The sequence below is a fragment of the Macaca nemestrina genome, chromosome 3 (genome assembly GCF_043159975.1).
Source record: "Macaca nemestrina isolate mMacNem1 chromosome 3, mMacNem.hap1, whole genome shotgun sequence".
Lineage (NCBI taxonomy): Eukaryota > Metazoa > Chordata > Mammalia > Primates > Cercopithecidae > Macaca > Macaca nemestrina.
Window position 1 is genome coordinate 68,833,974 of NC_092127.1, and position 24,489 is coordinate 68,858,462.

The following is a 24,489-nucleotide window of genomic DNA, read 5'->3' on the forward strand; positions in this document are numbered from 1 at the left end:
GCCATCTCGGCTCTCTGCAACCCCTGCCTCCTGGGTTCAAGCAATTCTTGAGCCTCAACCTCCCAAGTAGCTGGGAGTATAAGTGCCTACTATCATGCCTGGCTACTTTTTTGTATTTTTAATAGAGATGGGGTTTCACCATGCTGGCCAGGCTGGTCTAGAACTCTTGACCTCCAGTGATGTGCCCACCTTGGGTTCCCAAAGTGCTGGGATTATAGGCATGAGCCACTGTGCACAGCCTGAGATATTATATTTTGATACAGGTATTCAGTGTATAATAATCACATCTAGGGTATATGGGTTCCTGTATTTTTAATGCTGAGTAGTAATGATATTATCTTTTTTTTTTTTTTTTTTTTTTAGGTCTCTGAATAAAAGAGTCTTTCGACTTTCTTTGCTTGAATTACTTTTTGCATGAATTTAACACATTTTTGGTTGTCTTTCAATAAATAAAGGAAAAGTATAGTGAGCTTTCAAGAGAGTTTACCTTGTCTGCAATAATAGTCACACAGTATATTTTGTATTGTGTTACTCATTTTAATCTCATAAATTTATTCAGTATTGTTCTTAAAGTGAGCTGTTTCCATTCTTTCTTATTCATATTTAAGGTAGTTTAGTATTATACCTTTAATGTCTTTTGAAACTAGCTAACCAAAATTGGAACCTAATGATAGATATATTTTTGAGTTAAATGAAAGGAATATTTTAATTTTTTTCATTAATATAACTCTAATGTCCTTCAATTTGGAACTTCTTCAGTTTGGAACCAATGACAGTCATATAAATGAACAATGAAATACATAGCAGCAAAAGAAATGCTGTGATTTTATGAATTAATTACAAATATATTAGTAATTACCTGTTTGGAATAATTCAATTCTCTAACTGTATATATATAATTTCTAAACAACCTTACACTAATGGAGGACAAATTGGCATACTTTGCCCCTTCTGTCAGGTAATGAAAAGAAGAGAGATCAAAAATAAATAAATAAATAAAATAAAATAAAATAAAAAAGAAGAGAGGTCTGTTATATGTTAAAATATTATGTATTTTACTTTAGATTGAACCATAATGTGGACCAGGGGAGTAAAGGCTCTTACTGAAGTGTAAAGATATATAACTCTTTTGTATATCAGCTTGTAGTAAAAATGGAAAGTTAAGTGCTTGCCAAATACAAAATCCAGGAGATGCTTGTTTTACAGTGTTGTTGGCTAGCATGGTAGTTGATTCGGCTGTGTTTTTCAAACTTGAGTATAATATAAATTGTTTCAAGGAAAAAAAAGCAAAAGACACTGATACTGACTAAGGTCTTTAGTTTATAGCTCTTTAAAAATTGTAAATGTGATAGTACATATCCAAATACACATTTTAATACAAATTGCAAATTTGCAAATTAAATATTAATAAGGCTGCAAAGTCAGTTACATTAATGTTAACAATTTAATATGGAAGATGAAAATGTTTTGCTATGGTGATGGTTCTTTGATGTTGTCAGGTGATGAGGTAATTGCCCCACCCCTTTTTCTCTATGACAGCCAGTGTTCTCTTCTGAGAAACGTCATTAAAAGAAAACTTTTTCTATTCTTTTTTCATTAGTTTATGGCAGTTCAGATACTACTTGACTACTTGTCAGGAATTTGTTCTTAAGAACAAAGGCAAACATAGGCCCTGGAAGCTCTGTTTTGTGATTGTAACCTAGATGATTATAACCTAGACGATAAAATTAATACTTTTATTAATTTTTTGGTTACATTGAAAAAAAAATTCTAAAAGTAGTCTTAGAAAGAATGTGTACATACCTGAAGGAATTGCATTCACCTCCCTTCTTCCCCGATCTCTTAAGTTTGAGAAACACTGGGACTTGAGAAGTAGCTCTGATCCTTCATTAATTGGAATTATCTGTTTTTATGTTGGGAGCAAAATTGGTCTCCTGATGAGACTGTGGGGCCAGTTTAAAATGCACAATCTTCCTCCTCCTTTGGGGAGGGGTCACTCTTTACTCTTTGAACTCTCCAGCATTTATCGAAACTTGCTTTTTAACCAAAACTTACTTACCTTTCCTCGTGTGATTGTTTATACCTAGATGAAAGGCATGTTGAGGGCAGAAATATGCTTTCAAATTGACTGCTCAGTTACCACCTGCTGATTTTAAGGGTCAAATCAGATTTATATTCCTTTTTGCTTTGCAGTAAAACCAGTCTAGTCAAACAGCATAACACAAGTAACAGATGACTTTATTAAGATTAATTCTGTCCTCAAGAGTTAAATACACACAAAGAATGTGAAAAATGCTTCAAATGAAGTGTTTCTTGGCAACTGGGAAGGGTAGCTATAGCCCTATTTTGATTATGTGGTTTTGCTAGAATATACTGGTTTTGTATAATTTAATCATTTTTGGTTGGGGCTCCATGAGGGCTTAAAAGAGTAAACTGCAGAACGATTTTGAAATTAACGCTAATGCATGATTCTAAGGCATTTTTTTGAGCCAATGGGAATATCCATCATAAATTGTTTAAAATCTCATTGTGAAATTAAATCATTTTAATGAAATGTAATCCTAGAAAATAAGGATTTACTATTGTCAGAGGCATTTAATCATCTTTACCTAATTCTTTGTATTTATCCTTAGCCTTTTTATCCCTTTCCATTTAGACACATACAGGAGAAAAGGAGAAAATCTGTCCATATTGTGGCCAGAAATTTGCCAGCAGTGGTACACTCCGAGTTCATATCCGGAGCCACACAGGTATGGAGACTGTAATTAGACTAGTGATAAAAACCACTTAGAGCAATCACATGCTTCCAAGACAGTAAATATTGTAATAGTACAAATATCTTCCAGATTAAGAATTAATCTTGGCTGTTTTCTCTCTCTTAAAGCATTGTAAAATCCAGTTTTTTCATCTAGAAGAATTTAAAATAAATATATTTTCTCAAACTAAGTAAAACATCTAAAGTGGAAATAATGTTTTTAATGTTTGGTTGTGATATAACTGTGATTAACTTCTATGTGATTCTAATGGATGGAATTAGAGAATAACAGTTTCACTTTATATAGATAGTTAAGGGCATCGACTTGATTTATAATCCCTCCTGTAACTCATGTCAAATGTGGCCTTTTTACCTTGGAATATTGCGTGAATGCTGTAGGATTTATTGGATACCCGGGTGGGTGCTGTGAGTGAATATCTGTTATGTCACGGACTGCTTCCTAAAGATCCCCTTCTTTTCTTACCACTTCTGTGTAATTTCTCCAATGAAAGAAAGCTGTGCCCTAGTGGAGGTTGAATGAACAACTGAATATACTTGAAAGAACCTTGTCTGGATCCTACCTATCACGTAGATAAGCCCTTGAAAAAGACTTGAAAGAACACTATTAATATTAATAACTAGATGATTTTACATCAGCCTGAAAACTTTTTTCAGTAGCTAGACTCTAATTACATGGAGCACCATGTGACTGGATTATACAGCTGAAGTTTCCTCTTCAAGGGCTGTAGTATTTGACTTTTTTTACCTTTGTATCCCCAGTACGTAGCTCAGTGTCTAGCATAATAACTGTATTGTCAATGGAGAAACGTTAAAGTAGGCCAAAGAATCAATACAGTGAATATTAGATATAGGTGGAGGAAGGGACACCCTTGGAGCGTAATTTTTAATTTTCTGACTAAAGCTTAAAGACATAAGGTCAGTTTAGAATTTATTATCTTAGAATAGGTACTTAAATACTTTTAAATGAAACACAACCAAGAACAGATAGCTGTGGAATAACAGGTGCTCTAAAGAAGAAAAGGAAGGTTTTTCTTAATTAGAAGTCATCTAGAGAAAGTGAGGCTTTTGAGATCAAGTGTTGCAGAAGCAGACTGCAAAATGAAAAGCAGAGGGCAGCACATGGGAATGAGAAGCAGAGAACCATGTTGAGGGCAGATGTACTTAAAATTGTGCCAATGGCCGGTGGCACCAGGTACTGATGGTACAGAAGTAGGGAACTAATGAAGAGGGACCAGAGAGAGTGTTGAAGTTCCTGGCCAGCACGGCAGTCTAGTGGTATAATCTTTGATGTCACTGGGCAGCGCTCTTTTATGTGTATTTGTGGCTGTATAGAGTTAGGATGGAGTAAGGGCAAGGGCGAAATCAACAGCCCTTCACTCTGATATCAGTAATTCTTAGAAGATATCTTTGTGCCATACTTAGATTTAGTTTGCTTAGCAGATTTCATGCTGTGTTAGTGTGCATGTACGTTTAATTTGTGTATGAGAAGAGGGCAAGTAGGGAATAGGAAACGTATATTATATGTACAGATCAGAACAGTCAGTTTATGATAATGCCCCAAGACAGGATGTAATTGTGTTATGTTTGGTATAGTGTGTTTTTAAAAGGCAGGGACTTATGATTTTCAGAATGCGTTAAGACATAGCTACCAGCACAGAAAGGATAAACCCAATCCAGTAGAACCCTTGATTATTCAAAATAATTCCATCCTTGAGGATATTGTGTGCCTACATTTTATTTTACTCATAGTATGGCTAGGCAGTGGAGAAGAACAAAGCACTTATACTAGTAATTGCTCCTAAAATTTTAATTATTATTATCCTCCATAAAATTACAGTAATAAGAAAATTTTTAGAGTTCCAAGAATTCTCTCTGATAAAAATTATTAAATATATGTCATGGTTTTTGTTATCTTATGTTCTATATTATGTATAAAGTATATTCTAAACTCCAGATCACTTTATGTATCATTTGGTTATTTATTGTGTACATGGGTCTGGGCCAAATGTTGTACAGATTCTGGCCTATTAAATTTGACTTCTGATCAAGAGAACTGGTCATCTAAATTCAGACAGCAGTGGTAAGGCACAATGAACCAACACATACAATTTGCTTGATAGATAAATAAATTATATGTGTGTGTGTGTGTGTGTTTCTGTGTGTGTATATATATATATAGAGAGAGAGAGAGACAGACAGAGACAGAGAGAGGGAGAAAGTGGTGTATGTGTTTGTAGGTCCACACAGAAACTATAATTCTAATTGTTTATCTAGTTATTTACTTATAACCAGATTTTTCTGTTTAAAATAAAACTTATTATACTTTCTCATCTTACAGTTCTTCTTTGGGTTATTTTGATGTCAAGCCTGTGCCCTCATTGACCACTGCCTAGCAGTGTGGCTGAGGTTGTGTTGGAAGTGGTTGGAAGTGGTTGGTGGCTGGCATCTGGGCCTCCATAACAGCCCTGGCACAAATTTGTTTTCCTGCATGGACAAATGATGGTTTCACTTCCCTTTTATTTGCTTTGTCCTGTCCCTCAAATGATAAGCATTCATTTGCCCTCCCAGGCTACAGTCTGGTTCAGTAATCACATGGTTTTATGCAGTTATTTCACTAGTATGAAAGCAGAGCTCCAAATGTTTTGATTCTGTAAATACGGTGTTTTCTTCTCCCTGCATTACTTTTCCTTATGAAGTCACCTGGTTTTATTCAGCTGTTTTTCAGTGCTAGGTGTAGCACTTTATGGGTGTGCTATCACATGATGAAGGTGATGGTCACGACCTATTCTTCAAGAAGTATTTAGTTATACATTATTTAGAGAGGACACAATGAAGTGGCAAGGAACACGAGTGAAGGCAAGGTGGGGACAGTCAGGAGAGGACAGCTGATGCAGCCTCTGTGGAGCAGTGTTCTTTGAATCAGTGATGCTCATGTTGTGGCCTCATCGCTCTGTACCACTCTTAAAAATAATCGAGGATTCTGGAAAGCTTTTGTTTATGTGGGTTATATCTATAACTATTTGCCATATTAGAAATTAAAGCTGTTTACCATATTAGAAAATTTAAAAATGTTTACTTGTTAATTTACTAAAAATAACAATATTATACCCATTACATGTTAGCATACATATTTTTATAGAAAATACCTGCATTTTCTAAACTAGAAATCATTTAGTGTGAAAGGAGAAGTTGTTTTACATTTCTGAAAGTCTATCTGGTTTAAGAGGAGACAGCTGGATTCTCATATCTATTTCTTCACTCATCCTGCTGCAGTATCTTTTGATTGCAGCAGGATGCAGAATATGAAGAAAATCTGGCCTCATGGATATGTAGTTAGAAGGGGAAAGTATTTTAATAGTTGTCAAATAATTTTGGATGTTATTACCGTGGATGATATTACCTTGGATATTATTCCTGCACTAAAACTCAAAAAGGGCTAGTGTTTTTAAAGGCTTATTGTTGTGTGGAACCTAAAATTATCTCAGTGAGTTTTGCCTATTCTGTGACAGTAGAATCAGTTGGTCTGTGTTGCAATTCGAATGATCTTTTACCCATGCATGATTCTGTAACATCATCATGTTACAGATAACTTGGAAAATATTGGCTCACTAAATTATGCAGATCTTTTATGTTTTACTTTACTTAGAGGAGGAACGTTTTATCTTATTCAGGGGATGATATGTTAATATCATTGCTGATCTCATTACATAGCCTAAATATTCAGAAGCCTTCAAGCACTTGGGAGCATTCTAAATTTTGCTTGACTGCTGTAATTCCTATATTTCCTAACAATTCCTATCATTTCCTTTTTTCTTTATTTTTTTCAATGACAGGCTCACTTCTTTTATATTCAAAGAACAAATGTGCACAAAATGTTTAATAACCATAATTTGTCTATCAGTCATTTTGTTTCATATAAAAATGGTGTTCCGTGAAAAAAACTGCCAGGTCAGCTTGCAACTCAATCACTCAAGTGCTTTTCCTTGAGACAACTTTCATACATCAGCATGCATTACAAGTGCTTTCTGCTTAATTTCCAAATATTAAAAAGATGATACACAAAGGCTAGAACTTAATAAATACGTTTATTTAAACATATTAATATGTTTTACTTAATCATAGATGTTCTCAAGTGAAACTGGCATTCATTTCTACTGTGAGTTGTGACTGTGAAGACTACAGTGACTAGTATTACAAATTGAGGTCACTAGCAGTTACCAATTTTACTCACCATTACTTTTATGCCATTAGAGTAAATGTCAACATGGTGAAAAAGACAAATAACATAATAGTAATATTATGAAAGTAATTTTGACCTTGCGGACCTTGTAAAGAGTCTTGGTGATTCCCAGGAGTACTCAGGCCATATTTGGGGAACAAATACTCTTGAAGGGCCCCCTGGCCAATGATAAATACCTAGGAAAAAGCAATTTGTGTGAAATATGTGTTGGCCCCTGTGAATAAGAACCCAGCTGACAGAGGCTATTCTGTTTAACTGGGCCCATTTCTCTCACTTGATTTCTCAGACTGGTATTGCTTCCAACTGTTGCTGCGGCATTCTTGATAATAAATTTTCAAGCTTTTGCCACTGCTGTTGCTGCCACTGCAACATGTTAATGTCCATTGGCATTGCCTTTGCTGCAGAAGTCAGTTGATGAGTAGGTTTGCCAACTTTGACTCTACTTTTGCATAGGAACTGTTCACTGTTGGGCTGATATTATTGTGTTTATGACTGTAAATAGAAAAACATTAAGACTTTCTAAATTTGGGCTTACTTGTAGATATATTCTAGAACTCAACTCCAAAACCTGCCTGCAGATAGCAAAAGATAGAAATTTGATAAAAGATCATCCTATCAGTAATGTTTTTGCTGATATTTGAAATTATGTAGTTAGGGTTCAGGGGACTCTGAGTTCTCATGAGATTGAATAACTTTTCCCGCCTGGGGAGTTGCCGTGATTAGTAGAAACAGGTCTCAGTGTGTTTCCTGTTATACCCTCCTCTGCCATGGGAGTCAGTCTTGCATAATGGAAACAGCAGGGGCTTTGGGACAGCTGGCTTGAGTTCAAATCCTAGCCCCCGCCACTAGTTAGTCATATACTTTTGAGCAAATTTCTTCATGTCTCTAAGTCCTGTTTTACATTGTACATTTTTGTGAAGAATAAATGAAATCATGTATGTAAAATACTTAGTGCTAGTTCATAGTAGATGGTCAGTTCATTGACATAAGCATACTTTCTAAAATTCTTCTATAATATCACTCCTTGTTAAGACTACTTTTCCAAAGTTCAATGAATTGTGTTTATTAATATACTGTGGCAAGCCTTTACTGAATGATATAACCTCTTATATTATTTTCTACATTTCTTCTTAGGTTTATTTACAGGACATCATATTGAGAATTTTCATGTTCAATACCTTTCCCTTTTATTTCTTCCAACTTTATCAAGATCTTAAATTGCTGAACATGCTGAAATTTTCATAACTTAGTTTTGTAGATATAATCTTGGTTGACTATTGATAAGGAATTAACTTAATATCATGGTGTTTAGCATACTTTTAATCATGGAATTTTCTTAATATATTAATTTGGGGAAAATGCATTTTAGATGGCTATGTTGCTGATTAACTAAGAGTTTTCTTTTTAAAGGCTAAGCATTCTTTTTAATATATGTTTAAATGACAACTCAATTGAAAAAATATTATTTGGTGGTATTTAAAATTCTGAACTGTTTATGTCCCACCAATTTTTTTCCTTGAAATTAAACCATACTAACCTCCAAAATACAGTTGATAAATTGTTTGCCTTGCCACATAAAAACTTATCCTTGGCTTTTAATATTTGTACTGCTTTATTTATTAGGCATAAATCCAAAGTATACTTGATTCCTAAGTCTGAAAAGAGGTTACGGGCAACAATGTTTGTTTTATAAAAAGAACATTGTTATGTTCCTTGAAAAACTGCTTATAATGGCAAAAATTGGAAAAGATCCTACATATTTAACATTGAAAGAACTCATAATTTATGGTATATCTGTAAACTGGACTATTATATGGGTAATAAAAGTGATATGGATATATACTAATTAACATGAAAAGAAATGAGAAAGATAAGTTACAAAAACAGAAGGATATATTTTTGTAAGAATAAAGCATTTGTATTTAAAAAACTGAAAAGTTATCTACTAAATTATTAACTACTTTTATTTCTATGTTATAAATATGGTTAGTTTTAATTTTCTTTATGATTTTCTGTTTTCTAATTTTTATAATAATTTCTCTTGTATAATACAAATATTTAGTGTGTATATCATGATTGTGCAAGTAACTGTTATTATAAGATTTGTGCTAAAATACTTAGGTGTGAAACTTCTCTGCATCTTATTCTCAAATGGACCAGGAAGAAGGAGGGCATATAAAAATACATGTAAAAAAAGAGAAATGAGTAGGAGAAAGCAAATTTGGTGAAATGTTAATAAATATTAAACCTAAGTGAGTTTATACAGTGTTCACTGTACTATTCTTTCAACATTTCCTCATGTTTGAAATTTTCATATTTAAAAATAAATAGGGGTCAGGTGCGATGACTCACGCCTGTAATCTCAGCACTTTGGGAGGTCGAGGTGGGCAGATCACCTGAGGTCAGGAGTTTGAGACCAGCCTGGCCAATGTGGGGAAACCCCATCTCTACTGAAAATACAAAAATTAGCCGTGGCGGTGGGTACCTGTAATCCCAGCTACTTGGTAGGCTGAGGTGGGAGAACCGCTTGGACCTGGAAGGCGGAGGTTGCAGTGAACCGAGATCACGCCACTGCACTCCGGCCTGGGCTACAGAATGAGACTAGACCTCAAAAAATAAACAAATAAATAAATAAATAGGGATGTTTTATTCCAATGACAGCAACCGTGTAGATGCAGCTACCACTTAAGTGGACCAGAGAATTGTTCCCTCAACATCTAGCTTCATAGCTTAAGTCTTGTGCACATCTCCGCCAGAGCCTGATTCTTTCAACAGGAAGACTTCTATTCCCTAAATGTAAGCAGACATTTTGTTGTTTTGTTTTTTTTTTCTTACAGTTATACTGCTTAGAGAAGCAGTCTTCTGAAGAAGCTGAATGTCATTATTTCATGCTTCATACATCTTGAGGATGCTAGATTTATCTCCTTGAAAAAGGAATCCCACAAAATTTCCTCTTCTCATGGGTTTTTCAGACATTTTCTTTGAAATGCACTGGAAAGTATTTGTCAGCCTTAGAAAAGAAGTTTTAAAGAATTGATAAAAAGGCTCACTGGGTCATTTTATTATCCTACTTAAACCCTTTCAGTGACTTCCCCTTGCCTTGTACAAAATGAATGCCCTAGACTTTTCTCATGAGACTTATCAACTACCGACCCCTCACTGTTTACATTCCAGACTGCTTACTGGCCTTCTTTCACTTTTCTCCAATCTCCAATTACATGTTACTTTCTTCTTGATGTGTCCCCTGACCTGTCCGCTACCCCTGCCTTGTTAGGTCGGCATATCCATGCTCCTTTACTCTCCTCAGCACAGCCTGCTTCTGATTGCCTGCACCTGTGGTCATCTTCAGTAGTCTGTGGGTTCTCAGTTTTCTTAGGGCCATGCCCATAACTGATACCTTACTTTTTACCATTCAGCGCACTGTCTGGCTTAGAAAGAGAACTTGTGAATGCTTGTTCAATAGATAAAATAACTTACAAGTGGGTTGCAGTACCTGTATGATAGTAAAAAGGATGCATGGGTTCACAGTGAGAAGTTCCAGATTTGAATACAAATTTAGTTGACCATAAAATCATTTTTTCATATACTACTTACAAAAATCCGTAGCATTCACTTTGAGAGGTGTTGGCATTAAAGAAGAAAATGCTACACTTCCCAATCTATGAGCTGGGCCCACCCACATTTGCTTTCCTTTCCATTTTTTATCCTGTTGTTTGTCATGTAATTGTTGGGAAACCGTGTAACAAATGATCATTAATAACATGGTTCAAGATCTAACTCGCTAGTGCCCATAAAGTTACAGTGCTTAAATGAGGGAATAAAGAACAACATGTGGTTAACCAACACCAAACTTCCTGTTTGATTTCAGCTTGGAGTTTCCTAGTTTTTAAAGTTTCTCATTAGAAAGAACATAGAGGAAATCGGTCCTGACAAATGCCCTGTTTTGTTTGACAAGGGCAAGTCTGTGCTATTGGAGCGGGAATAATTACAAACAATTGTGTAGTACATTATAGTCTTTTGCAGTTGTGTAGCAAATCTCATCTAGTAGAGATCTGGGGGCTCTCATTGTTTATTATATATAAATACCTCTTTTCAGCTATTTTACACTGTACTTTGCTTATCAGCTTCCCATGAATAGATTCTAAGCTGAAGGACAGGGCAGATCAGACTCACCTCTTCAATCTTTAAATTTGTTGAAAAAGGAAAGTTCTCTCAAATATAGTATCTAAATTAATCCTTTCATAGCCATTGAAAGGATTCAGCCATTTCTAGGACCATTCTCATTTTCTACATGAGGAAGCTCAGATTCAGAGAAGCAAATGACCTGTCCACTATCAAGGTAATAAAACACAAGTCTTCTGACTTCAAATTCTGTTTTAAGTTATCTCTTTTTTTTTTCTATATAGCTATTATAATTACCACAAGAATTACAGAAATTCTATAAACCCCCCAGTATAAAAGATGAGGAAATAAAAGTCTTATATCATTTAGTACTATGAAAGTTTTATGCTTACAGCCAAATGATGCTTTTATTTATTGATTGATCTTTTCTCATTGTTTTAGTCTGTTCTCACCCTGCTATTAAAGATATACCCAAGACTGGGTAATTTATAGAGGACAGAGGTTTAATAGACTCACCGTTCCACATGGCTGGGGAGGCCTCACTATCATGGCAAAAGGCAAAGGAGGAGCAAAGTCACATTTTACATGGTGGCAGGGAACAGAGCATGTGCAGGGGAACTCCCCTTTATAAAGCCATCAGATTTTGTGACACTTGTTCACTATCACAAGAACAGCACAGCAAAGATCACCCTGTGATTCAATTATTTCCCACCAGGTCCCTCCCATGACCCATGGGAATTGTGGGAGCTACAATTTGAGATTTGGATGGGGACACAGACAAACCATATCACACATTGACTTGTTCATTTTCTCCTAGTCAAGCTTTATAGTGGGCAGTAACATACAGAGGAAATAATGATTAAATTATATTTACTAAATTTCCCTTTTTTTATTTCTAGGAAATGGTTGCTAATTGGCAGTTGGACCTTTGAATATACTGCAGTGTGATGAGATTTTTATGGAGTTAGTCTTTTAATTCCATACCAAGTATGCCTGAAGGTGTCAGTTTAATTTTGTTTTTATAGTATTCAAACTGTCCATCAATAAGTTGGGAAATCAAATCTCTTTTTTATGATATCAAATAACACTTAGTTTTATGAAGAGGAAATAGGACTCTAGTTTATGGTTTTTCCTTCCAATTTGCCAGTTGGTGTTTTTCAACATTTCCTGTCCAGTACAGTGACAGTATTCTTTTATGGAACATTAAAGGCAGTCTCCTTCATACATATTAATGTTTTTAAAACAAGTGTTTTTGCTAATTGGCTAGGGACTAATGTTCATTCTACAAGACAGTGACAAATTAGCTATTGGATTATTACCTGTTAGTTGTGGGAGGAATTTTAGTATTTATGTTTTTATTTTTTGTTGATAGTGTCTAAAATTAAAAACATCCTCCAATTTCTTCATTTTATGATTGATTTTATCCTTCACTACCTTAAATAACCAACTGGTTGTATCCTTGCTTCCCCTTCGTTCCGTTCTGCATACTCCTTCTCCCGCCTTGTTCCCATTACCACCATTTTGTAGTCTCACAAGACTTTGTTTTTTCCATTAACTTTGAAAATGTTATTTTTCATAAATCTTGTATCCACCTTCTAAAGTCCATTTATTCTGCACAGTTTGATAATTAGAATGAGAATGTGGCAAGCGTGCACAAGGCATCCACTTTTTTAGAATAAAAAAATAATATTCTTGACTTTAGAATAGAAAGGAGTTTCAGAAATCTAGTTCAAGCCTCTTATTTGAACTAATACCCAGCAAAGTGCAATGATTTGCCTAAGGTCATAAAACTTGTATGTGGTTCAGCTAGAACTAAACCGAGGCTTAAACTTTTTCCAATATATCACATTGCTGATATTTTTATTTCTTATTCTTCGACATGCCCCCTAACCCCTCCCGTTACTCTTTAACATACCACAGAACTACATACACTCCTTTCATCATGTTTGACAATATTTTGTTTTTGATATATCAACCAATTGAAGATAACTTTAACATAGAAACTATAGTTTGTTACCTATGGTCAACTGAGAACTTAACTCCAGCTATGGAGAAACTTTCCTACCATAAAATTTGTATTTGTAATACATTGTTATTTAATGCCACCTTTATATCCAGAGTATTGATTCTGGAGTCAGATTATGGGCTTCAAACCCCATTCTGTTTATTTCCTTCTTGAATGAAAATTAATGAGCTGGTTAATTTCCTTGAAGCTTAGTTTCCTCATCTCTGATAAACGGAATAATAGTAGTCCCAGCTGGGTGCGGTGGCTCATGCCTGTAATCCCAGCACTTTGGGAGGCCGAGGTGGGGGATCACCTGAGGTCAGGTGTTCGAAAGCAGTCTGGCCAACGTGGTGAAACCCTATCTCTACTAAAAATACAAAAATTAGCTGGGCATGGTGGTGCACACCTGTAATCCCAGCTACTCATGAGGCTGAGGCAGGAGAATCGCTTGAACCCAGGTGGTGGAGTTTGCAGTGAGCTGAGATCATGCCGTTGCACTCCAACCTGGGCAATAGAGTGAAACTCTGTCTAAAAAAACACAAAGAAAAAAGAAAAAGTCCCAATTGCATAGTGTTGTTTTGAGGAACAAATGAAGATATAAATAACTTTGCATAGTGCCTGCACAATGTAAGCATGTGATACTGTGAGCTATTGCTGCTAGCGTTGCTGATGTGTTTCTGTATTTAGTCACAGGTGTTCATACTCCCTTGATACACCGTTTGACCCTCTATTCCCAGTGTCATCATGCTTATCTTTTCATAAACTTTAGCTGCAGAATATAGATCATCTATAGAGTATAGATGAGGGTTTGCTGTCAAACAGGGCTGGTTTGGGGTGAGTGAATGTGCATGTACAGTGTGTTGTTGTCATCTTCATTGAAGGGGAATGTTCAGGATTGTGCCTGGAGGGCGGCTCTGTAATTTATCATCTGGCTTCCTATGCTGGAACAACAGAGATGGCACTCTGTGGGTCAGCTGAAATAGTAGAGCACAGTCTCCTGTTGGTTTATAGCTTCTTAGGGTCAGTGAGAGCTGAGGTTAATTCAGCAAGGGAATCCACGGACTGTGACATGAATTCCATCAGTTGTTCATAAATTATGGAAGAAATTCTAGGAACTGCTTTTGGGTTTTTAAACCTCTGGGCCAGAAGGTTAATTACTTGCCTACAGTTCCAACCAGCTTTCTGTGTTAATAGATACCGGCTGTGTAGGCCCTTCTGTTCCAGGCTTGCTTGCACGTTGTTATTTCAATATAGTAATAAATCACTGTCTTAGGAAATACGTAATTTTTTGGATAAATACCTGTGATCAACTTAGCAATAAAGAATCAGTATATTATTATTTTATCATATTTGGATTTTAGCCACTGTTTTTCTTTTGTCTTGAATGCTTTTTTAAAGGAGATAATTTATTCTTTTTAGAATATTTGTCCAACATTATAAAAACAGTAGCTTTAAATAATTATAAGTAATTATAGAGCAATAATAAAATTATTAAAAAATAGATGATTACTGAATTGTAAACACAAATGAAAATTTAAACATTTTAAAACAACATTTTAACACATTTTTAATAAGAATTAGATGACCTCTATATGTTGAGAGAGAACTTATTTTGCTATATTTATTTTCTAAGTGTCTCATTACTAACATTAAACCAAATCAAATATTCTCTTACCTGCAGATAATCTAAGAGTTAACGGAAACATTGAGTAGAATTGACATAGAAATACATGATTTCCTTAGCATCATACTTCAAAAGCTTCAGGTTTTCCCCAAGAAATGTTTGAATGGAATTTTCTTGTAAGCAAAGTCTTGAACTGCATGTTTTTTGATGTCTCAATGTTATATTGACACTTTAAATAATTTCTGATCCACAATCACATCGATGGAATGTATCCTTTCTTCTACTGTTTTTTTTTTTTTTTCTTTTTTTCTATACTCAGCTCCTACTCAATTGATTTTGGGTTAATGACAAGTATGTCTAACAACTTAAGAGACAGACATTCATTTTGGCTTTCATTAGTAATATGATTATCTATTTTTTATTTCTTCAAATGTATCAAAGGCCCTAATTTTTTAATGTAAAAATTATAGCGCTATGTCAAAGTTTGTTATAGGTTGGATTAAGGGGCACAGAGTGAAAAGTGAGGGAGTGGCATTTGTCCTGGAATATAATGCTATGAACAATAAGCAAATGGATTAATAATATCATCACTGAGACTAATAAGATAGATCATTTAAAATATACCACCATTTACGTAGTTCATATTTTTATCATTTCTTCATTTTTTTGGTATACTAGAGTCCTCAAAAATGGGCATAGCCTAGGCCACAGTTTACATCAACTGTTTGAACAACTTTATCTATTGGTAAATTATTAGATAATATTAATAGCATACCTCTATTAAACTTGCATCACCAACATTTTTCTTTTGGAAAATAAAAGATTTGATTTCCTGTAATTTGTGCTTTCTTCTGCTGTTGCTACTATTTTTCCACACCAGAATAACTCTCTGTGTTGTTCTTCTGCAAATCAGCACTGTGCTTCTAGGCTGGGGAAGGTTTTATGTCTTCTCTAGTTTTATGGGAGAGAGAATAATTTTACAGGTTTCTTGCTACTCAACGTTACATACTCTTGATACTTCCTTGCTGGCACTATTTATAGGAAACTGCTCTGTGTGCAGGCACCAAAGGTTTAACTGCTTAGTTACTCCATGGCCACGGTTCACCAACTTTACCCATAAATATTGGGTTAAATAAAACTTTGGTAGAAATTCCTAAAAATAGAAGACTACTGGGTGAAATGATTGATAATTTTCTCACCAAATTCTGACTCCCTAACAACAAAACCAGATCGATGATGAAGAACACTGCTTCCTTGACTGAAATTCCTCCCTGCCATCGCAGTGTGGGACACTCAGGGAAGAGTTTCTGTTTGCGGGTCAGAACCTTGAAAACTTGGCCAGTGTCTGGATTGTTCAGACCTTTCTGCCATTTGTGGAACAGTCCCCTTGCTTTTGCCGCACTCGCATCAAGACCCTTTCTTGTCTGTCGTCTTGCTCCCTTAGACAAGTCACATGGAATGGGGGTCATTCATACACCTTGTTGGCTAAGCAAGAGCATCCTTAGTAGGGAATCTTTTACTTTCGCTTCGTTAACTTGCCTCTTTTTGTTCTGCATCTCTTATTCTTCTTTTTAAAATTTGCATCAGTAAATTTCGCATTTTGTTTTGCCCTCAATAAATTCACCCAATCTGGCTTTATGATTTCCAACTGAAAAGTTTGTGAGCACATGGCTCTCCTTTTTTTTTTTTCCTTCTTCCCAATGAACCTCATGTCCTTTGAGTTGGAGTATCTTCAGAAATGAGGGAGGGATACTGTGACTGTAAGATTCTTAAGGTAAATAATGCATCCTTGAAAGAAATAGATTTTGAAAAACAGACTCCATTTGTTTTGAATCAGATGAAAAAAGTGTTTTGAGAAGTAAAGTTTCTCTTAGTTGATTTTTACATTTTATTGCCCACTTTCTCACAACTGTAAACTCTTTTAAGCTCTTAAAAGTTGAGGATCTCTAAATATTCAAGGAGTAATTGTCAAGTTCAGGTTTTTGTTGTCCTTCTTTCAAAGATGGTGTCCTTGGGTTTAACTTGTTTAGGTTAAGGGAGATTCCTCAGAATTTGATTAATGGAGCATTCCAAGAGTAACAAGGTGGGGTTCGGTGAGGTCGGTGGGGTTTCATGGCTCTTTTTGCTGCAGGGAAAAAAAAGTATTTCGATTACAGAAAGATGCCAAGAATGAACTTGAGCTACTCCTATTTGTCAGTATAGCATTTCATTTCTCTCTATGGTGTACTTTGAGTTTATTAAATACTCCATAAACTGAAGGGATTGGAATGGTGGGATTGGAAAAGTAATTGGGTGATGCTTTCACAATTACATTTTTGGTTTAATTTTCATTTAGAATGATTCAGTTTGCTGTTTTGTAACTATTTCCTAGTCTACAAAAGCAAAATATCCCCTGATATTCATGGGAAAAAAGGTAAAGTTCTAAAGAATTCCCATATAATACATATATTTTAAAGTTCAACCATGTGGAATGATCTCAGAGTATTTTTCATGAAACATACACTTTTGAGGTTTGCTTTTTCACTTGAAAGTGTTGCCATCTCTAAAACTGATTTTTGTTAGAAAGCTCAAAGTAAGAAGTAAAGCTATGGTTCCAAAATCTTTAAATATTATTTAATTTGGATTCATTGAAAATAATAAAGTTTGACTTTATTCCATTTTAAATTACATTTTCTGTATATACATCTTTTCATATTTTCAAGGAATTATGAGTTCTTTGAAATCTACATTGGTTTTCAAAATATGTTAAATGACAAGTTAATGTTATTGAAGTGCTTTTTGAAAATGGTCTTTTTATATTAATCCAGATAATTTTATATATATATATTATACATATATATTTAAAACACATTAAGCTTTGCTGCTTGTTTATGAATGTTTCAAAGCATAGGGCACATTGGCTGTACACTTTTTAAAAAATTGTGGTAAAATATACATGATACATAATTTATCATCTTCACAATTTTGCATTTTTTAATCTTCAAGTTTGATTATGGTCATTATTAACATATTAATTCAGTGTATTTAGTAGCATCAACAAAACTTTGATTTCTGTGTCTCTGCTAGAGTGGTCAGGTTCACTGCTTAAATTAAATCCATGTTCTAATTTAAGAATATCAAGATTGAAGTGATTTGCAAGGTTTTTCTTCATTAATTTCATGTATTGTAAACATAGATTTTTTGAAAGGATTTGTGTCAAGATGTTGGATATTGAGGTGGTTACATTGCAGTAGATGGCTATTCACTGATGTGACTTTAGGATCATTTTATCAGTAAGATTAATATCCTAAACTGCCTTCACAAATTTTCTTAAGATGCTATTTTAGTAACAGTATGTTAATCCTTTGGTGAGGGCTAGAATTCTTCTGATGTCTTTAATTAAAATTATATTCCATTTATATGGAACATCTATATGGTAACATATATAAATTTTAATCTGAAAGGCATATATTAAACTAGGATTTGATTTTTTTCGTATTGTTATTAGCCATACTTGCTAGTGGGTGGTTGTCATCATAATACATTTTCTTTGTCAAAGGCTCAAGGTAGCTTGTTGGGGCCAGGCTGGGCTCAAGTCGAGTTAGGTGTTCCATGTGGCGTCCAGATGTTCCCTTTCATTACTACTAGCTGCCTTTGGAAGGCTAGCTCCAATTTTCTAGAGCTGTTTTCTGAATATCCCCCCCAAACATTTCAAATAATGTAGTTTTAAGCTACTTCCATCTCAGGTGTTCCAGCAGTGAGAATTTGGATACACTTACTTCAAGCCGAGTAAGTTAAAGTACCTCCAATTCAAAGACCAAGAGCTATAAGAAGTCTGCTTGAATAATGTTAAATTGGCATTAAGGAACTGCATTTATTCAATCCTTTTGCCTTTGCTAGTGACTTTAGCTAAGTTCTTCACCTGCCCACTTCTCCAGCCCAGTGATCTTTCTTAAACCTATGTCCTTGTTTTGTATAATTTATCAGCATTTGAAATTATCTTATGTATTTTCTTTAACTTTTTCTTGTCTTTCTCATTACACTAGTAAAATTGAAGAGACAGTGATTTTGTGAAACTATTCGCAACTGCATTCTCAAAGCCCAGGACAGTAACTAGAAGATGGTATGTGCTAAAAAAAAAAAAAAAAAAAAAAAAAATCTATTTAACGAATGAATAAATTAGCTTCATGGAGTATCCACTTTGTGGCATCTTTAAAAATTAACCAAAATCAACTTTTTATAGTTACCATCATGCTTCTGTTTGTTCCTTGATGTGTTGTTCAGAGAAAACACTGTGGCTTTCAATGTTATTCAGTGTCAGCACATAATTTAAATAAAGAGATGCAAAGAACTCATCTATTTTCCTTTAGTTAAATGAAAAATGTTTTGCGCTTATGTACACATAAATATTATTATTTATGCTGCTGTGCTCACTAAATCTATTTTATTAATCTAATACCTAAATCTCATAGGACGGTATGTCATATTTACCAATATTGTATTTCCGTTCTAAACATTGAAAGTGACTACCTGTGTATAGTTCTCAAGACACAGCTTAATATTATGTTAGTATTTGCATTCACCTGGGAACTGCTTCAAGACATAACACACATTCCTAACCTGCCCCCTACTTTTTCTTGATGAGCATTGATAACCAAAAGAATGCTGGAATCTACCAGCCAGAAAGATCTGGTTAATGTTAACGGTTATTGTGAGAAGCAGAGTTTTTGTCATTAACTTTAGAAAGTCTAACCCAATTTATGCAAAATGCTAGCCATATTACTAATATATGTGATGGCATGAGGTTAAGAGTGGGTTCAAACTCAGCCTCCACTACATAAGAAGCTATGTCATCTTGAGCAAATTACTTATCCTTTCTGTGCCTTACTTTCCTCATTTGTAAACTAGGGATATGAATACTTAGATTATAATATTGTTGCAAGAATTAAAATTGCTAATGTGTGTTAAGCATTCTGAACTGTAGAATAAAACCTAATAGACTCTATACATTTTAGCTATTGTTATTGTTTCCATTTAGATTTGTTCTTAGCTACTTTTTTTGGCTAATTTTCAGATTAATTAATTTACATGTTAGTCAGAATTTGAATACTGTGACTAGCCTAAGCAAAATAGAGATAATGTCTAAAGACACCTGAGATATTAAAACATAGTAGTTATTTGAAGTTGGATCGCATTGTACATCAGAGCCCAGGTACTGACAGTGACCTGTGTTCTTAGAGTTGACTAAAATTGAAGATAAGTTTTTGTTCTCTGCAGGATCATTTTATGTGTAGGTGAAAATATTTCCTAGAAACATTCTTCACAGTAATTTGAAATAATGAAGGCAAATATCATATGCATAATGTGAGTTTGAAAACCTAAGAATAACAATTTATCTTTAATATGAAAATTAGGAAAATGACTTTAGTAATTATTAACATGTTGACTGTACAGGTAACCTTCAGGTTCCAATTGTGTGATAGCTTTGTTCTTGGAGATAGCAGATAGCTTTGTCCTTGGAGTCCGAAAGAGACGCAGGAGTGCCCTAAGCATCCTTCAACCAAGAGGGTAGAAGTTTAATGTAGAGTCTGAGCTGATTTGCAAACTACACAGTATAGTTTTCAAATAAATTGCTTATAAAAGCCATTTACATGGTCATGCACTTTGAAGCTGGAGTACATTCTAGGATGGAATGAAGGAATAGAGTTGAACTTACCCAAGTTTCCCAGATATGTCAGCTCAGTGTTGGGGAGTGGCATGGGGTAGAAATACCAGTCATCTAGAGGTGTTCTGAGTGGTTTATGTAGACCTCATGGGCAACAGATGTGTAGACATCAGTGATAAGAGTAATTGCCACTGTTAAGAGTAGGATGACTGGGCTGGGCGCAGTGGCTCAGGCCTGTAATCCCAGCACTTTGGGAGGCGGAGGTGGGTGGATCACGAGGTCAGGAGGTCGAGACCATCCTGGCTAACACGGTGAAACCCCGTCTCTACTAAAAATACAAAAATTAGCCAGGTGTGGTGGCGGACACCTGTAGTCCCAGCTACTCGGGAGGCTGAGGAAGGAGAATGGCGTGAACCCGGGAGGCGGAGGTTGCAGTGAGCCGAGATTGTACCACTGCACTCCAGCCTGAATGACAGAGCGAACTCCATCTTAAAAAAAAAAGAGTAGGATGACTGTGTTAATTTGTTAGGGCTGTTGTAGCAAGATGTCACAAACTGAGTGGCTTAAACAATAAAACTGTGTCGCCTCTCAGTTCTGGAGGCTGCAAGTCTGGGATCAAGGCACTTGCATGGCCATGCTCCCTCTGAAGGCACTAGGGAAGGATCTGCTCCAGGCCTCTCTCCTGGCTTCTGATAGTTCTTGGTTTGTGGCAGCATAATTCCAGTCTTCACATGGCATTCTCCCTGTGTGTCTCTGTCTTCACAAGGCAATCTTTTTATGAGGACATCAGTCATATTTGATTAGAGTCCCACACTACTCCAGTAACGTTTGCAACAACCCAGTTGCCAAGTAAGACCATATTATGAGGTACTGGGGTTTAGGACTTAAACATATGAATTTGGTGTGGGAGGGCACAATTCCATTCATAACAAGTGACCTTGTATCTGTTGTCCCAATTGAGACACTGGTGAGAGTGAAAGGGAGTAATATTGTATTAGGGTTCTCCAGAGAAAAAGAACCAATAGCATATGTATAGATATATATGAGGAGATTGATTATGGGAATTGGTTTACACAGTTATGGAGGCCAAGAAGTTCCACGATGTGCCATTTTGCAAGAGACCCGGGAAAGCCAGAGGTGTAATATAACCTGAGTTTGAAGTTCTGCAAACCAGGTGAGCCAAAGGTGTAACTCAGTCCAAGACCAAAGGCCTGAAAACCAGCAGCAGGGGTTTGTTGATGTAAGTACTGGAGTCTGAAGGCCAGAGAACTGGGAGCTTCCTTATGCAAGGGCAGAAGATGGATGTCATCTCAGATCAAGGAGAGAGATGGAGGGAGGGAGGGAGGGAGAGAAGTAGAAGAGGAAGGGGAAGAGGAGGAGGGGGAAGAGGAGAAGAAGAAGAAGAAGGAGAAGGAGGAAAGAAAAAGAAAGAAAGAGAGAGAGAGAAAGAAAAGAAAAAGAGAGAGAGAGAAAGAAAAGAAAAGAAAGAAAGAGAAAGAAAGAGAGAAAGAAAGAAAGAAAAAGGAAAGAAGTGGAAAGGAGGAGGAGGAAGAGGAGGAGGGAAAGAGAGATAATTAATTAATTCACTGTTCCTCCATCTTTTTGTTCTATCCTGGTCCTCAATGGATTGAATGATGCCTGCCCACGTTGGTGAGGGTGGATCTTTACACAGTCTACTAATTCAAATGCTCATCTCTTCTGGACACACCCTCAGAGACCCAGAAATAATGTTTTACCAGCTACCTGGCCACATCCCTTAACCTAGTCAAGTTGACATGTAAAATTAACCAGCTATTACTATATTGTTCTAGGATAACAGGCATAAACTGAGACTACTTTAGACAAATCTGGATATATGGTCGCCACACCCATAGGATAGGTATAATTTATCCAGTTTTTCAAAGGTTCAATGGCGTTGGATGATTTTCTCGGAGTTACAACTGGACAGTGGATGAGCAGTATTCAAACCCAGGACAATCACATTCCAAAAAAATAATTTAAAAAAGCTATGTCTTAAAAGAAGTTAGCCTTTTTAAGTCTATGGACAGAATTCCTATATTATGACAGTAGGTAAAGTTGGAAATGGATTCGTTATGTTCCCTTCTTTAAAATTCCTTACTAGTCTTTAACTATATATTTCTTTCTTTGCTTGATGGATTTTGGCTGTTATGACAGGAAATAGTAACCTGGTATACTATATTAGGATAAACATAATTATTTACCTGATGACTGCAAGTCTTTTGTTTTTGTTTGCTGGCCTCTCTATTGGTATTTGGAGAACAAAACCAGATGTAAAGCTATGTGATACAAAGAGAATAGCTATGAATATTAAATTATCTTAGGCTTGCTAGAAAAATAATTTTACATAAGTGTAGAGCATGTTGCTATTCTTATCGTGCTTTATCCCTAATATAGATTTGATTTATTGATGATTTCATTGTTCATAAATAAGAAGGAAACATTTTAGCCTTCTTTATTATCTATCACCAAAGTAAAATAAACTTTGAAAATCTAAAAAATGACTTTTTGTACTTTATGAAGAAGAAAATGAAAAAATTATCTGGAATTGTGTGATGCAGGAGCTACCACCATTTAGCAGTCGCATTCTGCTATGTTTTCTTCCTGTCCTTTTCCTTTGTGGTTCAAAGTTAAATGATTAAGATCTCAATAAATGATAGCTCCTGCTGCACTCCTACTGTTGCTGCCAATGCTGTTACTGCTATTACTGTGATGTTCATTTTATATCATCATCCTGAAATAGAAACATTCTAGATACATCAGAGAAGTGATATCATTGTGACTTAGAGTCTGGGTGGAGGGAGAAGTGAGTAAAAAAGTGGGGGGTTATCTTGAATGGCTCCCAAGTTTTTTATTTGCTAACTAGGTACAACAAGTTTTTTATTTGCTTACTGTACAACTAATCAGGACAGGATATATAGCACACACAAGACCAAAGGATAAATACCACAAATTCAAAACAATGCACACTGATTTAAGCTGTTTGTGAGATACCCAAAGGAGGGTACCTGTTAGACATATCTATACCTGGCGATTGGGGCTCAATAGAGATCTGGAATTTAGATAATAAGATTATGTTTTCCTAAATGTTACCAAGCCTTTGTCCTACTGACTTTGAAAAGCCACACCTTCCCAGAGTCATGATGATCCTGAGGTCAATAAGTCTAGGTCAGCTTACCTAGTACAAAGGTTGATTTTGTCTCAGAGAAGTTGGCAAGTCTGGATAGCTCATTTAAGGACCTGTTCCTGTTTGTGTTGTGATTGTTGTTTTTAGTTTCTTGCTAGTTTGGGTGTTTGTCACCATTTTACAGTGCCTGGTCCAAAGGGAGAATCCTGGGTGCTCCTCCCCAAGGAGGAGAGGCTAGAAAATGCCGCCTGGCAGGGGCACTGCTGCAGGTGCTTTCATATGATGTCACTGCTGGAAACAAAGTTTGGGAGAACAGTGCAAGGCCATTGTGCAATGGGGCCAACCTTGAGACCCAGGAATGTAACTGTCCATTTCATGAAGCAGTGTTAGGGACAGGGGAGAGGTCAAGTAAGGCCTTGTTGAAAAGTAATCACTGGATCAAGCAACAAAGGGCATTGTTGACCCCATAAGGGAGTTGACTGGGATAATGCACATGATATCCAGGTTGAATTAAAATCAGAACCAAATGGAACATGAGAGAGTAGAGGAAGAACATACACTGCTAGTCAGAAGGCCTGGCTCTGAAGGGAAGACAGAAGTTTTACATTAGCTGAAGGAAAATATTTTATTTTATTGATCTTTGATTGCAGCCAGGGTCTAGCATCCTGCTGTGTAAGTACATTGTTAAATGAAATAATAAATCAATTAGTGATTTTGAGCTACTGTCCATCCTAAATAATTTGGCTTTTATAAGAGGGCATCTTCAGATCCCTTTTGGAGATTAAATTTTGTCACAGTTTTGTCATTTCACAGTAGAATTTTTTTTTTTTAAATGTGCTGTGTATGCATGTGCTTGTCTTGAAAAACATCTTGGCTATTTTCAAAATTATAGCCTCTAGGTGAGAGGTAGTTGATTATATCAGAAAGTGTGGC

The 24,489-nt window shown here is 35.6% G+C and overlaps 1 protein-coding gene and 1 long non-coding RNA gene across 30 annotated transcripts in view; one reads left to right on the plus strand and one right to left on the minus strand.

Moving 5' to 3' along the window:
- LOC105486162 (PR/SET domain 5) overlaps positions 1-24,489 on the plus strand; it is a 344,263-nt gene that overhangs the window by 139,482 nt on the left and 180,292 nt on the right. For 27 of the 29 annotated variants that reach the window (XR_011621031.1, XR_011621027.1, XR_011621024.1 and 24 more), the window contains one exon: positions 2,657-2,750. Coding sequence is in view for 10 of the 29 variants with exons in the window: in XM_011748886.3 (XP_011747188.1) it covers positions 2,657-2,750 (94 nt within the window). In the remaining 19 variants the exon portion in view is untranslated. Of the gene's footprint in view, positions 1-2,656; positions 2,751-18,792; positions 18,870-21,488; positions 21,592-24,489 lie in introns of those variants that run through there. The other 2 variants (XR_011621032.1, XR_011621033.1) reach the window with 2 other exon arrangements.
- LOC105486161 (uncharacterized) lies at positions 16,757-23,748 on the minus strand. Its single transcript, XR_011621034.1, has 3 exons — positions 23,608-23,748; positions 22,634-22,708; positions 16,757-16,892 (listed from the first exon to the last, which is right to left on the minus strand). It is a non-coding gene; the product is annotated as an uncharacterized lncRNA (long non-coding RNA).